Source organism: Notolabrus celidotus, chromosome 7, assembly GCF_009762535.1.
Source record: "Notolabrus celidotus isolate fNotCel1 chromosome 7, fNotCel1.pri, whole genome shotgun sequence".
Classification (NCBI taxonomy): domain Eukaryota; kingdom Metazoa; phylum Chordata; class Actinopteri; order Labriformes; family Labridae; genus Notolabrus; species Notolabrus celidotus.
The window spans coordinates 10567556-10583697 of record NC_048278.1 but is presented as its reverse complement, the minus strand read 5'-3'; the positions used below and the strand labels follow the sequence as shown (position 1 = coordinate 10583697).

At 39.6% G+C, this 16142-nt stretch overlaps 1 protein-coding gene across 1 annotated transcript in view; it reads right to left on the bottom strand.

Annotated features, from left to right (window-relative positions):
• Positions 1–16142, bottom strand: part of LOC117815956 (VPS10 domain-containing receptor SorCS1) — a 148348-nt gene that overhangs the window by 32418 nt on the left and 99788 nt on the right. Inside the window, 5 exon segments of the mRNA XM_034687979.1 lie at positions 4691–4824; positions 7602–7719; positions 11846–11953; positions 12322–12413; positions 15465–15541. Coding sequence (XP_034543870.1) covers positions 4691–4824; positions 7602–7719; positions 11846–11953; positions 12322–12413; positions 15465–15541 — 529 coding nt within the window.

The following is a 16142-nucleotide window of genomic DNA, read 5'->3' as shown; positions in this document are numbered from 1 at the left end:
GATTCCGCCCCATCTGTTTCAATGTTAAAATAAAGTTTGAATAAAGTTGAATAATTCAAAAAGTATAAGGGTTGAATATGTGAGAAGATATAGCCTGAAAGTGGAGAAGGAACTGAAGAGTTTAAAAGTTGAACGGTTAAAATCGGTCAAAATTTGAAGGCTGTGAAAGGCGTAACGGAAAGTGGAATAATAATAATAATAATAAAGTTGAATAACAATATGTTGAAATGCTCAGCATTTCAACATAACTAGAAAGGTTGCATTTCCTGAAAGCAAATGCGTTGAAATGCTGAAGCTGAAGGCTGAAAGCTGTGAAACACAGCTGAACATGTGGAATAGTAGTAGAAGTAGTTGAATTAGTGGAAGTAGAAGGATTAGAAAATGTAGAAGGAGAGGAAGTTGAAGAAGTTGAAGAATTGGAAAAAGGAGAAGAAGTTGAAGGAGTGGAAAATTTAGAAGTGGAAAAAGGTGAAGGAGTGGAAAAATGTAGAAAAAGGAGAAGAAGTGAAAAAGGAGAAGAAGTGAATAAAGTGGAAAAATGTAGGAAAATGTAGAAAAAGGAGAAAAAGTGAAAAAAGAGAAGAAGTGAATAAAGTGGAAAAATTAAAAAAGAAGTTGAAGTGTTAGAAGTATTAGCACCTATAAACTGCTTGACAAACTATGGAAATGTCTTACCTGTGTGTGTGTGTTTGTGTGTGTGTGTGTGTGTGTGTGTGTGTGTGTGTGTGTGTGCTTGTGTGTTTGTGTGTGTGTGTGTGTGTGTGTGTGTGTCTGCGTGCTTGTGTTTGTCACTCACTGATGAGGTCATCTGAATCACCTGTGTGTGTGTGTGTGTGTGTGTGTGTGTGTGTGTGTGTATGTGTCTTTGTGTTTGTCACTCACTGATGAGGTCATTTGAATCACCTATGTGTATATGTGTGTCTGTGTATGTTTGTGTCTGTGTGTGTGTGTGTGTGTTGTGTTTTATTACTCACTGATGAGGTCATCTGAATCACCTGTGTGTGAATGTGTGTCTGTGTGTGTGTCTGTGTGTGTGTGTTTGTGTGTGTGTGCATGCGTGCTTGTGTTTGTCAATCACTGATGAGGTCATCTGAATTACCTGTGTGTGTTTGAGTATGTGTGTGTGTACGTGTGTCTTTGTGTCAGTCAGAACTGACGAGGTCATCTGAATCACCTGTGTCTCCAACTGCCATTAACTGTTTCCATTGTGATGGGACCAGCTGTGTAACTGCTGTGGGACAGTTGATTAAGAATGGGATTCATGGAGTAAATTAGGCTCTACATATGCCAACACTGTGCGATAACCGTAATAGCTATCAGAAAAAGGATCAAACCGTGAGCATCAGAAGACTCTGATTAACACAGTGATGTGTTTTTCATCTCTGTACAGTCAGAAATGCAGTCAGGGCAGCGAGTTAAGAAAAGTGAAATGTGTGCTGCCCTCCAGAAATATTTAACATTACGGCAGATGGCCGAGCAGAGAGACTTTCTCTGACAGTTGGTGACCTGGTGGCTCAATGGTACAATCTTTGGCTTTGGTTACCTCTTTAACAGAAGCAGGAGAAGACAGGGAACGTTTTGATGTCTTATTTGTGTATGTGGAGTGAAATTTGTGGATTTTCTGGCAATTTTTCCAGAGGCCATGTCCCATTTTTTTTCCAGCCTGCCCACTCTAAGTTTTGAACCTCTCACTCTGCCCACCAGAGTTCCACCCCATACACACCAATGTTAAAGTGAGGAAAGAGCTGAAATTTGATGAATTTTTGAACGGTGAAATCTGTGAAACTGTGAAAGGTATCAAAAAAGTGAAATAAGTGTAGATAGCTGAAAGTCTTGTGAACAGTTTAAAGTTTGAATGGAGTCTATAAGTGAAAGTATGCTGAAGCTATGAGCTGTAGTAGTTGAAGAAGTTGAAGTGGATTTGAAGATTCCGCCCCATCTGTTTCAATGTTAAAATAAAGTTTGAATAAAGTTGAATAATTCAAAAAGTATAAGGGTTGAATATGTGAAAAGATATAGCCTGAAAGTGGAGAAGGAGCTGAAGAGTTGAAAAGTTGAACGGTTAAAATCGGTCAAAATTTGAAGGCTGTGAAAGGCGTAACGGAAAGTGGAATAATAATAATAATAATAAAGTTGAATAACAATATGTTGAAATGCTCAGCATTTCAACATAACTAGAAAGGTTGCATTTCCTGAAAGCAAATGCGTTGAAATGCTGAAGCTGAAGGCTGAAAGCTGTGAAACACAGCTGAACATGTGGAATAGTAGTAGAAGTAGTTGAATTAGTGGAAGTAGAAGGATTAGAAAATGTAGAAGGAGAGGAAGTTGAAGAAGTTGAAGAATTGGAAAAAGGAGAAGAAGTTGAAGGAGTGGAAAATTTAGAAGTGGAAAAAGGTGAAGGAGTGGAAAAATGTAGAAAAAGGAGAAGAAGTGAAAAAGGAGAAGAAGTGAATAAAGTGGAAAAATGTAGGAAAATGTAGAAAAAGGAGAAAAAGTGAAAAAAGAGAAGAAGTGAATAAAGTGGAAAAATTAAAAAAGAAGTTGAAGTGTTAGAAGTATTAGCACCTATAAACTGCTTGACAAACTATGGAAATGTCTTACCTGTGTGTGTGTGTTTGTGTGTGTGTGTGTGTGTGTGTGTGTGTGTGTGTGTGTGTGTGTGTGTGTGCTTGTGTGTTTGTGTGTGTGTGTGTGTGTGTGTGTGTGTCTGCGTGCTTGTGTTTGTCACTCACTGATGAGGTCATCTGAATCACCTGTGTGTGTGTGTGTGTGTGTGTGTGTGTGTGTGTGTGTGTGTATGTGTCTTTGTGTTTGTCACTCACTGATGAGGTCATTTGAATCACCTATGTGTATATGTGTGTCTGTGTATGTTTGTGTCTGTGTGTGTGTGTGTGTGTTTGTGTTTTATTACTCACTGATGAGGTCATCTGAATCACCTGTGTGTGAATGTGTGTCTGTGTGTGTGTCTGTGTGTGTGTGTTTGTGTGTGTGTGCATGCGTGCTTGTGTTTGTCAATCACTGATGAGGTCATCTGAATTACCTGTGTGTGTTTGAGTATGTGTGTGTGTACGTGTGTCTTTGTGTCAGTCAGAACTGACGAGGTCATCTGAATCACCTGTGTCTCCAACTGCCATTAACTGTTTCCATTGTGATGGGACCAGCTGTGTAACTGCTGTGGGACAGTTGATTAAGAATGGGATTCATGGAGTAAATTAGGCTCTACATATGCCAACACTGTGCGATAACCGTAATAGCTATCAGAAAAAGGATCAAACCGTGAGCATCAGAAGACTCTGATTAACACAGTGATGTGTTTTTCATCTCTGTACAGTCAGAAATGCAGTCAGGGCAGCGAGTTAAGAAAAGTGAAATGTGTGCTGCCCTCCAGAAATATTTAACATTACGGCAGATGGCCGAGCAGAGAGACTTTCTCTGACAGTTGGTGACCTGGTGGCTCAATGGTACAATCTTTGGCTTTGGTTACCTCTTTAACAGAAGCAGGAGAAGACAGGGAACGTTTTGATGTCTTATTTGTGTATGTGGAGTGAAATTTGTGGATTTTCTGGCAATTTTTCCAGAGGCCATGTCCCATTTTTTTTCCAGCCTGCCCACTCTAAGTTTTGAACCTCTCACTCTGCCCACCAGAGTTCCACCCCATACACACCAATGTTAAAGTGAGGAAAGAGCTGAAATTTGATGAATTTTTGAACGGTGAAATCTGTGAAACTGTGAAAGGTATCAAAAAAGTGAAATAAGTGTAGATAGCTGAAAGTCTTGTGAACAGTTTAAAGTTTGAATGGAGTCTATAAGTGAAAGTATGCTGAAGCTATGAGCTGTAGTAGTTGAAGAAGTTGAAGTGGATTTGAAGATTCCGCCCCATCTGTTTCAATGTTAAAATAAAGTTTGAATAAAGTTGAATAATTCAAAAAGTATAAGGGTTGAATATGTGAAAAGATATAGCCTGAAAGTGGAGAAGGAGCTGAAGAGTTGAAAAGTTGAACGGTTAAAATCGGTCAAAATTTGAAGGCTGTGAAAGGCGTAACGGAAAGTGGAATAATAATAATAATAATAAAGTTGAATAACAATATGTTGAAATGCTCAGCATTTCAACATAATAAAGTTGAATAACAATATGTTGAAATGCTCAGCATTTCAACATAATAAAAAGTATAAAGTTTAGGAATAACAATATGTTGAAATGCTCAGCATTTCAACATAATAATCCTATTGGTGAATGAAGTCCAAAGTCTTTAACCCTGATGATTTTTAAAATGAGGCCTGCATGGGCGAAATGACAAATCCAAACCCAAATGGATCCAGGGAATATGATTCAAAGATTTGATTGTCCCTGAAACTTTTTAGAATACACATACTATATGTATAGGGCCAATGTTGCACGGTCAGTACAGTACCATAGACCTGACCAAGTGCAAGTCCACGAGGGGAGAGACCTGCAGTGATGAGCTCGGGGCCTCACCCAGCCCTGATTAGCCATTTCACAAAATTGGACATGCACCTGTGCAGATTCAGGGCTATATGTAGTAGGTCTTAGGTGCCGTAAAAGACATCTTGAGACCTCTACTCCAGAGCCACAGAATAGGTAACACAATAATTTATGCGTGGACTCGCTGACTCACTGGTAAACTGAGTGGCAAGAGAAAGGATTGTTCAAAAATCAAACAATGCTTACCATTCAAAGTCAGCCTCTGTGCAGTCACAGGGGCCCGACGTCATCGCCACGGAGTACGTCTTTCCCATAACGCACCTGGAAGTGGGCTTCAGTTTGCGGTAAATTCTTTTCACTCCCATGAGGCACGGCTCTCCCTGCGAGGTCGATTTCAACAGAGAGAAAAGTCACACGGTGTGAGTTTAAAAAAATAAACTGCTGAAACTTGCCACCATAAATAATTTACTTGATGCAACCAAGCATGTGTACTTTTCGGGGTGTGTGAAAAGCACTGCTGCCTTACTCCAGCTTGTTGTGCATTCCTGTTCAGCGAATATTTACGGGATTTGTGCTGTGTGGTGTGCTAATCTAAACAACTGTTCCTCCGTCACTAGTGTCAAACCTGAGAGTGTGCTGCTCGAGTTATTCTTTAAAGGTTTTTTTTGAGCCATGGAGAGGAATGAATAAGAAGGCACTTCAGTCACAAAAGATGCCTGCAACCAATCCATTTTTAGACATGTGTCTATGTGTGGGAAGTGCATCTTCAATCAGTTGCAATGTAAAAAGAAAAAGATGAGAGGATAACACCAGTCTGTGGTACTGCATCCTCCCTAAACTTCAACTGTTTCATTACCAGAACTTTCTATCTTTGCGCATTAGGTGTCACTAGTGAGATGCTTAAAAAATTGTGCCGTTCCACATTGTCCTCAACTTCCCCACTGAAACAAAACACTGTCCTCTGTTTTGAAGTAATACTAAGCTTATTTTGCAGCATGCGTGGACCTACAAGATGTCTACATTTAGGCAGGTTATTCCTGTAATTGGCTTGGACTCTTGTCATCTTCCATGCTCTATGTTTTGATCATCAGCCTGCTCAGAGCATATGGTTGTCTCAACCAATAACAGAACTGGGCCATGAATAAAGGCGCACTATAAGTCTCTGGCTCAGATTCAGGCCTGGACAGGTTGAGAGGGTATTCAGGGGGGTGTAATGTATGCAGGGAGGGGGGAAGTGCTGGTCCATGGGGCACTTGGAGCATCAGCAGCAGTCTGCAGAGAATCTGCATAAGTGCTCTGGGTACTGAGAGCCGTCCAGCTTTAGTCCACTCACTTCTCAGCCAGACTAAAAGCAGATCTGGTCAGCCAGTGATCACACATTACTCTGTCAACGACGCCTGGCATGTGATCAAGGGGCTCTGCTCGAGCTAAACCTCTGTGCCTATCAAACCTTTGGAGGCACTGTTGAAAAGATAACAAGCTCGAAAAACTTCTGATGTTTTGACTTCTCATGAAGGAACTGACAACTTCCTTTGGAAAAGACTCCTACACTCAAAACTTTAATCCTCTTTGGGTATTTTGTTTATGCAGCAGAATGAAGGTGTGTCAATAAGCTGAGAGTGCTGACAGGAGATAAATAGGCTGAGCCTGATATCACCCCTTTATGTTACCTTGAGCATTATATTTACTTTGTACAATCTTATTTCACTGCCGAAATTCTATATGCTCTCTTCAGTGCCCCTAGGCTGTCCAAAACAAGGAAAATCAAAAGTGGTGTGCATAACACATCCCATACATTTTATTGTGTATATTGTTGATAGAATGAATACCAAAGGCTGCAGTAAAAATCACTTTTTGAAGACATACATTGAAAGTTTTATTGCATTGGGGGCAGGTCCCTTGACCCAAGGTGGCTCCACTCTAGCTGATGGTTATTGACATTCTCAGTCACATTTCAGTCCCTGACCTGGATGTTTTACCCTGATCATATCAATACACCGTCTAATCTGAACTTTACTTTCTATAGCATTTTTGCTTATTCTTGAAAAAATGTAAGATGATAAACACAGCAACACAAGTTTCAAGGGACATTTTGCCAGGTTGATTATTTTTGAATACACTCTTTTTAACATTTGGAGTTTAGTATTGAGTAGTACTAAGCAACCTATATACATCGATTCAAAAAAATATATAAATAAATACTAGGTATTTACATCATAGGTACAGAGTGTAGAAATGTGAATATTTAGCGATATCTTGCAGTCAGACTCAAGATTGAATCACTTCCTTGCTATACTATCTCATTGGCTAAAATCCAGAAGTGATGGTGGCCTTCGAGGACAAGAAGCTGCTGTGATGCATGATAAGTATGACCCTCCATTTGTCAAGTTTTTACTTATCAATACAAATTATTTTGCATACAACAATGACCACTCTCTCCTTCTTTGACTTTCAACCTGAGCATTTCTGGCAGTCATTCACTCAATAAAAAAAACGTGTATATGGTTATTGACAAGTTTGTTACAAGTTTGTCTATTCTCTGCTACAGGAAAAACAAGACGGCAGCCTCCCAAGTCTGTTCTTCTAAATGCTACCAAATACTGCATACTGAGCCTTTATTACAAGACATAGATTGGGATGTGCATTTTTAGTCGCCTGAATTAATAAATGTTGTCACCAATGACAGTCGACACCAGATGTATTAATGGGTTAAACAAGTTACTAACTTGCAACTAGCCAGAGCTGTAGCTCCAGTTGGTGATGACTCCTACCTGTTGTAAGCAATCACACATGATTGATGGCTTATCGTAGTGCGGTGAGATTAGCGTATATCAATTTGAAAACTGGAGTTAAAGTTGTATAAAGGCTGTGTCTGGTTAACACCTGCCAGGGTGACCTCATGCTGGTGGTGCTAGCTCTGCTAATATTAGCCACTGTCAGACATCATTTACCCACAGACTCTGTGACAGAGTGTCTAACCCTGTTAAAGAGTTTTATCTTGCCATTACTTAGCTAGTCGGAATTGTTTTTCTGTTTGAATGACTTGCAAACTAGTCCCTTCAGCACATCTCTAACATTTTTAATGATCACCTTTTCACCTGTAATTTTATTGAAAGTCATATTCTCCTAATCAGGGATGATGCTGACATGTTTGTACCTGGTTGTGAAGGTGCCATGTCTGATAATCAGCCTCTGTACACCTCCTGTTGAAGATGGACCTGAAGTCTATTTTCACCAGCTGCCACTCTGAGCGATGACTGACGTGACCAAATATCCTGGAAAATAGACACAAGAATAGAGCCTGTTACACACAAAGGATGCATCAGATGATTATCCTCAGATACCAAGATATTGCTGAAGAAACAGGATGGTGATATTCTGTTTCATTTTATACTCCGCAAACTCCAAAGGTGATGAAAACTAACTCTTTATAATATAACACCTTCTCTCCTTGAGCCATACACATCTGTCAGACCTTCACTGAGTAGCACTGTTGCGTTGAGTGACATGTTCTTTTCATACCATAAACATGAAAAGCTATAGTTCCCACACACCTCACTCATTCCCATGCACGTACACACTTAGTGCTGGCTTAATTTCAAAAGTGTACTTATTATCCACTTATTTGCACCCATGTAAAGTAAGTCATGTCATTTTATCTGAAATATATATAGTATATATATAACTCAGTACACCTATGGCAAATGCACTTTTAACAGCAAAGGTTGGTGCACGGCAGCTGATGAGAGAAGTAAAGGAAAAGTTTCAGAAGCTGTGTGGACTGCAACTTCATTCCTCTGAGTAAGTAAACAGCCACATAAGAATTAAGTGTCGTGAAAAAACACATTGCAGCGAGACAACTCAAGTTCTAATGGTTTGATATTGCAACAGCTGCATATTGTTTGTGTTTGGCGTCCAAGCTCAGGCCTCATCACTCCTCACAGTTTTATTTTTACATGCAGAAATATGAGGAGTGATGAGATAATATCTTAAAACCCAGAGTCAGAGTCTGCAGGTGGATACTGGGGTGATGGCGGGGCTGAAAGTTTGAGTGCAGTGCTGGTGCAGGGGGGGCAGAGGCGATGGCAATCCTCCAGCTGAAATAGACTACCAAATTAGGACGATATGATTGTCAGGTGGTCGTGAGAATGACACATGCCAAGTGTGAAACCACTGCAGCTGGAGTTGCCTGCCTGAACTATAGTCACAGACGTTGCTCCATTTTTCAGGAGGAGATATATTTTTTGGTTTGCCTATATAACATTTATGACAACCTGAACTACCTCTATGTTAGCCAACAGTAGCCAAGGTAGCTAAATATACACATGAAGGGACACTGCTGTTCACTGCTTTGATGGGAAACTATGTATGTTGTGTATTTGCTACTTTGCTAGGATCACAACCTCGATATCAGATGAAGTGTGCTTTTGTTCAGGATATCTGCAGCACAGGTTGTTCTGATTCAAAGGAAGGTTAGCACCACCACAGAAACAGGGGGAATTGTCTGCAAACTTGGGATGAACTCTCTGGAAATCACTGAGCTTTTGAAGCCCCAAACAGGATATAATCAGCAGCTTCTATTTGTCAGTCAGCACAGACCTGCAGAAGAGCCTGTGTTCTGTGTTGTTCTGACCCCTTTGCAATGGTAGTCATTTCTGATGTAATAAAACTTTGAAAGACATGTTTGTTGTTCAGTTCTTCTTCAACAGAAATTCCCACCATTGCCCAGGTGTTTGAAAAAGCCTTTTCTTGGTTAAATGAATTTGATTAGGAGCACTGTTGAGAATCCTCTCAGAGAGTTCCTAGTTTAGCTGAAAAAATTGGTTTTTTTTAAGAGTTATTTAGAAAATGTATCAGAGCAACTCAGACAGACAGACACAATACGACACTTTTTTTCAAAAGCTGAGACTGGTTGATCCAAAAAGGAGGAAAAAATGTCATTTTATTAATACAGAGCATCAAAGAACGATGATTTTGATTGGCCAACTGGAAGAACCTGATACTATATTTTGTTTTGTTGCTTTTTAATGTGAAGCGTATCGCTTTTGAATAAATTGTAAGGCATACTTCAAAATATATTAAGCCTACAAATAATTATTAACACACACTGTAACATAGCCTCTTCACATGCTGATAGTTAAAGCAGTGTTTGCCACACATACACCTACTATTCCTTGACAGGCAAACAATGTATGCTTTTTTTAACCTGAAAACAATCTACATCTAAAATCAATAAACTGGAGTGCAAACTGCTCTCACTTTTCAGCCCTCTTCAGATGGTTAGAGATATACGAAGACAGATATGTCAGCTGTGAAGTCTCTCTTCAAATGCATTGATTTCAGTGTGATGTGTGACGTTAAATATGAACCATCTAATTGTTTTGTTTTGTTCAGCTTGTTGCTTTGTGATGACGTTATACTGCACTCTCTATGTTTTTGTTTTCCTTACATGAGGCTCACCTGTTAAACAGATTAATGAGTAAACTGCTGCATATTTGCATCCAAATGTTGGGGTCACTTTTATTTCCTGTCATATTGCATTGATGCATTGGCTTTGAGATGTGATTGCAAATATGGTTGTGCATAATCCAGTCTAATGGGGTTTATTTGACTAAATGTATCTCAACGTCTTCATGCCATTTTCTCCTCAGCTGGAGAAACTCTCCAACCTTAAAAGTTCTCGTCATTACTCCTTACAGTTTTTCACCTCAGGAGCTCTCTTAAGGGCAACAAAGCTTTGTGAATAACTTTTATCTTTACAAAGACCTTGTCTTAACTTTTAAGAGGAAATTCTTAGAAAGTGTTGTGATTCTAAGAGTTATTCTTGACTAGGAGCAACTCTTTTTGCTGGGAAGCTTTGTGAATATGGCCCCAGGAAGAGAGAGAATGTGGCCCTTGATCTAGAAATAACTTTAAGGGGAAACTTTGTAACTTCAATGGTTTTTGAAGCTTTGAGTTAAGGAATAAACATACTTGCTTGTATGACATGTTGACCAACCACATGGGAAGACAGAAAGTAGCAAAAAAGTGTAAATGTGCCCCACACCCTTTAAACACTTCCTCCTGGGAGTTCTTTATAGAGCTGCACTTCTACACATAATGTAATAGAAACACTTATTAAACAGAAAACCTTGTGCATGCTCATCTCCTCATCCACCTATAACTAGTTTTAGATCTCCCTTCAACATGAAACATGGGGTGTGATGTTCAGTCCTGGGTCCTGAAAACGTATAGGGTTTGTTTTGTTGAGCAAGTTTGAACTAATACCCGGTTCTTCTTCTGAAAAACTTAATCATAATGAATATCCACATTTTCTCAATGGTCAAAACAAAACAGAATCCAAGGTTATGAGACTAACCAGATAAATATTCCATCTCCAGCTAAATTGAGAGGGTATGTTTTCTGCACTGACCCCTCACCATTCATACCACAACATATTTATCACAATCAATCTGTCAATTAGCCCTGGAGGCACTCGACCATGACAGGCACTTACTGGAAAAACGAGTACAAATTGATAAGAAAACAGTGCATGATGGTCTTATGAAAACTAATGGTGCTCCTGCAAGCTGAGAGGCTGCATACAAGAGAACTTATTCTGAGTGCAAACCTTCCAGCGCCGTCTTTCTGCTGCCCCCTTTCTCCTGCCCCCTTTCTCCTCCTACTCTCTTTTCTTCTGTTCAGACTACTCCATTGCACTTTCCTCTCCCTCTCTCTCTCTGTCTCTCCAGCTGTGCCCTATCACTCTCCTGTAGAGCTGACTACTGAGCCGACTGTCAGTCTGTCATTCGTGGCAGATGTCATGAAACATTGATGTAATGGCTATGGAAACCCTTTGCTAACACATCCCCGAGTCCTACAATCTCTGCTGCAATAAGGAGCACGGCTGTGTCATAGCATATGCATGCACGCAGCTCTGGGACATTCTAATGATAAATGTAAAAGAACATAAAATAAGTCTTCATAAATCTGGTTTCTAAAGACACGCAGAATCAAAGTCACAGCTCTGCCTAAATGTGAATGCTGTTAAAACTTTCCCAAAGCAAAGTTTCTTGTCTGTTTTCTCAGAAATTTTTTGATCATTTTGAGCATTTTTCCTTCATGTTCTTCAAATGGACAGTCACGCTGTCGCAAGCTGCTAAAGCATTGATCTCCTGTGATCATAATCTGGAGACAGCCAGTTTTGATGTTGGGTAGACCTTGAGAAAAATCTTTTTATTCATGAAAAGGGAAACAGTCAGGCATCAGGAATGCTGAATCAAGGAGGCTTAGATATAAAAGCAAAGAAGTGGTGACTGGGGTTATGACAAAGGAGAGCATACACACACATACATAGGCTATGTGTTGTTACTTTGATTTTCCAGTATGATTGATAGATTTCCATGTAGGCAAATCACTCACGTCATGATGAGTGTCTCCTCCCCTGGCTCCCCCAGCACCCCGTCCACAAACAGAGGGCTGTTGGTGAAGCTGTACTTATTCCACTGCCGCCCTTCATCAAAGCTCAACCTGGGAACACATGCAGTCGTCACACAAGGCAGCGACACTCACATCCCAATTGTGTGCACAAGCTAATGACCCTGAGAGTTGTCTAACATCTTTATTTCATATTCTGCGCAGGGCTGAGGTGCACTGCTCACTGAACACTGATCAGTAGAGCCAAACTCATTATTGCTTCAAACACAGAAAGGTGAAATTGAATGACAATTGTCAAAGCAGACTTCTCCATGGCTGGTGGGTTTTTCTAGCCAGAGCAATATCATCCTCCAGTCTGGAGACAAACTCATTTGCCTTTGTTTGACTAACTTAAGACTGGAGCTTCCTCTGAGAGAATTAGTCACGCTGTGACAAATGGCGTCTCTGTCATAATGACTCACCACAGGTGTCGGATGGGAAGCGGAGTGTGTCTTATTGCGACTAAGGCTCCTCCTTGGTCGAGATACAGCACTGCATACTCCTCATTGAAGATCTATAGGGACACACAGAACAAAGAAGGCTCACTCTGCAGTGGCTTATTAGCCATGTACATGTCCAACACATGTCTGCACACCCATACTGCATCATTAAAAGGTGCGAAGTAATGATACACCACACACACACATTCACACACACTCACATAAAGTATACATCACAGTTAGAACTTGCTACATCAGCTCTGAATAATTATGTTTCATTGCTTCGTGGAGTCAGAAACAAGGCCCATAAATTAAAAACGCTATGATCTAGTGAGGTAAGGGTGCACTGTATGCACCAAATCAAATCACTCTTCAGATTTCATTTGATTATCGATCTTAAAAGTGCTGCCTAGTGTACAAGGATTAAAAGCCTTTATGATAAAATCAGAGAAATGGAGGATGAAGAGGAGGAGGAGAAGGGGGTGGGAGATATTTTGAGCGAGAGGGTGGCAGGTCTGTCGGTTCATAGTCCTGCATATGGCATGTGGGTGTGATTAAATCTGGCTCATCGTTGGAAAAATTAATTATCAGGTGCGAGTAAGTAATATAATACTATAACATATTTGCTGCATGAGCTGCAGAGGAAGCTGATCTCAGCCAAAGAGGAGCTAATTGACACTTGTAAATTTCACAAAAACTGGAGTATCCATACCATGTAATATGAAATGTGTATTTATCTAGCTTCATAATCAAGGTTGAAGCTTGCTGCTGTGTTTGGATGCATTCCAAATTATTTTTAGAGCTGTTAATAATAATCTGCGCAATCTGTTAACATCAAGCAACAACCTTTATGTGTTGAAAAATAAAACCAACACTGAAGTGCAAAAAAACAAAGTCTTACGCCTTTAAATACTTAAAGGCAATGCTGATTTGATTGACATGTAGGTATGTTGTAGCTGTTTGACAGGCAGCTATATATGATCTCAACTCCATTATTACATTGAATTGAAAAAAACCTTTGGAAAGATCATTATTCTGTGTGTTTGTGTGTGTGCGTGCGTGCGTGCGTGCGTGCGTGCGTGCGTGCGTGCGTGCGTGCGTGCGTGCGTGCGTGCGTGACGATGTTTTGGTTTCAGTTTCAAATCTTGGCTGATTTGTTGGGCTTACATTAAAGCAGCTGACAGTGTTTAACATTTTTATTATAAGCACTTTCATCTTTAAATGTAGGTATGTGAGTTTTGACTACCCGCCCCCCTACATGGATAGCATCCAGTTAGTTATGAGCCTGGCCTGCTTCCACAAACTCAACAGCCAGATGGAGTTTTTCTTAGGATGCAAGACAATAACAATATCATTAATATCAGGATAGAAAGGCTTTATAATTTCATAATCCCAGTGGTACCAAATGCAAATATCTGCTGATACACTGAGGCTTTCTCTCATGATTCAAACAGCTGACCGTAGAGATGATCCAATGCCACGCAAAACACATTCTGAAAAAGTGGGTGGAGTACGCACCTCAACAAAAAGTTACATGAAATTACACATGGCACCTCCATTTAAGTACTTTTCCTACTTTGCTCAGCACATGTCCACATTTTAAATGTTGATGTTGGCTCTACTTCTGGGCCAACACAATAAGAGCAGGCCGCATAATAGGTTCACTTCACTACAGCAGAGACATAATGGTTTTTCCAATTAGGTGGTTGAAGGGGAACATATATCAATATAAACATCAACAGAAAATCTAAATCGAAAAATATTGGCCCCTTTGTACTTACAAAAATCCAATAACCTTCAACTTTAGTCCTTCCATTACATGTTCACTGATTTAAAAGGGAATAATTTGCAATTATTCCTATATTATCTTGATGTTAAAGGTGACACTGTGTAGCAACAACGAGCCTCATTCACCAATATTTTCTTTAGATTTGTCCAAAGTTTGTTTTTAAGTTTCTCAGAGAAGTCAAAGGTGGATGTCACCACCTGTTCATAAACCACAAATTGTTTTCACAAGTGTTTTCAAGCTGATGAATGCCATGTTCTTGTAAGTGTATGCTCAATGTTACCGATTAGAAGTGTGCACACACACAATCACAAAGGACTGAAAAGAGAAGCAGTGACACATCAGGAATCTACAAATAAAAGCATAGTTCTGTTGTTCTGAAACATATGTGCTGGAAGTCAAACAGGTTGATTTGTTTAATAATATCTAGTAGTGCCAGTAGTTGATGTAGAACGTCACTAATACAAATAGAATAAAAAAAGTTATGTACATTTATTCTAAAAGCTGCAGCACTGGACATGTGACAGTATATTCATTGAATAGCCGCGTGTAAAGGTAGTTCATTATAAGTGTGAGAAAATGTTTATTTTTCAACATAATTTGAATCACAGACTATACTTTTATCTTAGGTAAGCTTGTACATAATAGTTTAATATTCAATGTTTGATGCTTACAGGGCTATTTACCTTGCCCATGAAGCTGATTCTGATTCTGACTGATCATTTCTAAAATTCTTGCCTGAGGGCTTGGTAAATATTCATAATTTAATCATTTGAAGTTTGAACCAAACATTGTGTTATACAAATAAAAGCTTCCTACATTTAAATCATCTAATTATAAACATCGTAGGTACTAAAGGTGCTAAAGGTATGAAAACACAACACCTGATGATGCAGCTCTGATATATCAGCAGTCAGATATGCGTGAGAGTGCTCTTGAGTGTTTTTAGATGTTGTTCTTTGCTAAGAACAAATCCCAGTTAAAAAGAAAACAAAGAAACCCTTTGTAAAAACAGAATCCTGTATAAGTGAGTTTTGAGAACAAACTCCTTCTCAGGACCGAATGGTGAGTGAAGTCCAATGTTTGCAGGTCAATGTCTGACACTTTTCAGTCAGCAGAATTTGTCTCCTAGCAGAATGGACTGTCTCGTGTTAGTCAGCTGTTGCAAATGGAAAACTTCAAACTCTCTGTGTAATCATGAGATGAAACATTTTAAAATGTGTATCATAGCTCCAGTGTCAGTGTAGTTAAAAAGCCACATTTGCAAAAAAGGTGAGAAGAACGCAATGTCAGTTTAACTTTAACACTGGGATGAGATGACTATAAAAAGGGCTCTCACCTGTCTCCATGTGTTTCCGGCGTCTGAGGTGATGAATACACTGACGTTGCTGGTGGTCAACTCTGAACCAATGGAGCCTGGAAGAAAGACAGCATTTTACAGAACAGTTAGAAGACAGACCAGTGTGAGTGCTTGAGCTGGGTAATTGCATAATGCAGTCCAAGATCAAACAAATCCAGAATTGTATAAAGAGCCTTTAAGACTGGCAGTGGTGATTCAGCAGGGGGGTACAGCCTGCAGCTACAGACTGGGGCTATAATTACACTTCTCCATAAGAGCTACTGTTACTGTGCAGTACAACTCTTGCCCATACTCCTTAGTTAACCAATAAATCCAGATTTTTTACTGCAGTTCTGGCAATATCAAAAAGAGCGTTCCTAATGTAGTGCAGACTGCTGTAATTTCTTTAATTTAGCCTGTAATTTTCTACTCACTGGTTAAACAGAAAACAGGAACATACTCTGTGGGTTTAAGAGGCATGAATGTTCCCTTTTCTATCCCTCAAAAGAAGGCATGATTAGCTCTGTAGTATCTACGTATTGACTTAATTCTGACAGCTTGAACAATTAAGATATTCTCACCTTACAAGGGTGATATGAATCATAGAAAGCAGTTGGATTTCTTTAAATGAGGTGATATGAAGCACTAGTCAATAATCGCCTACAGTCGTGATGGTTA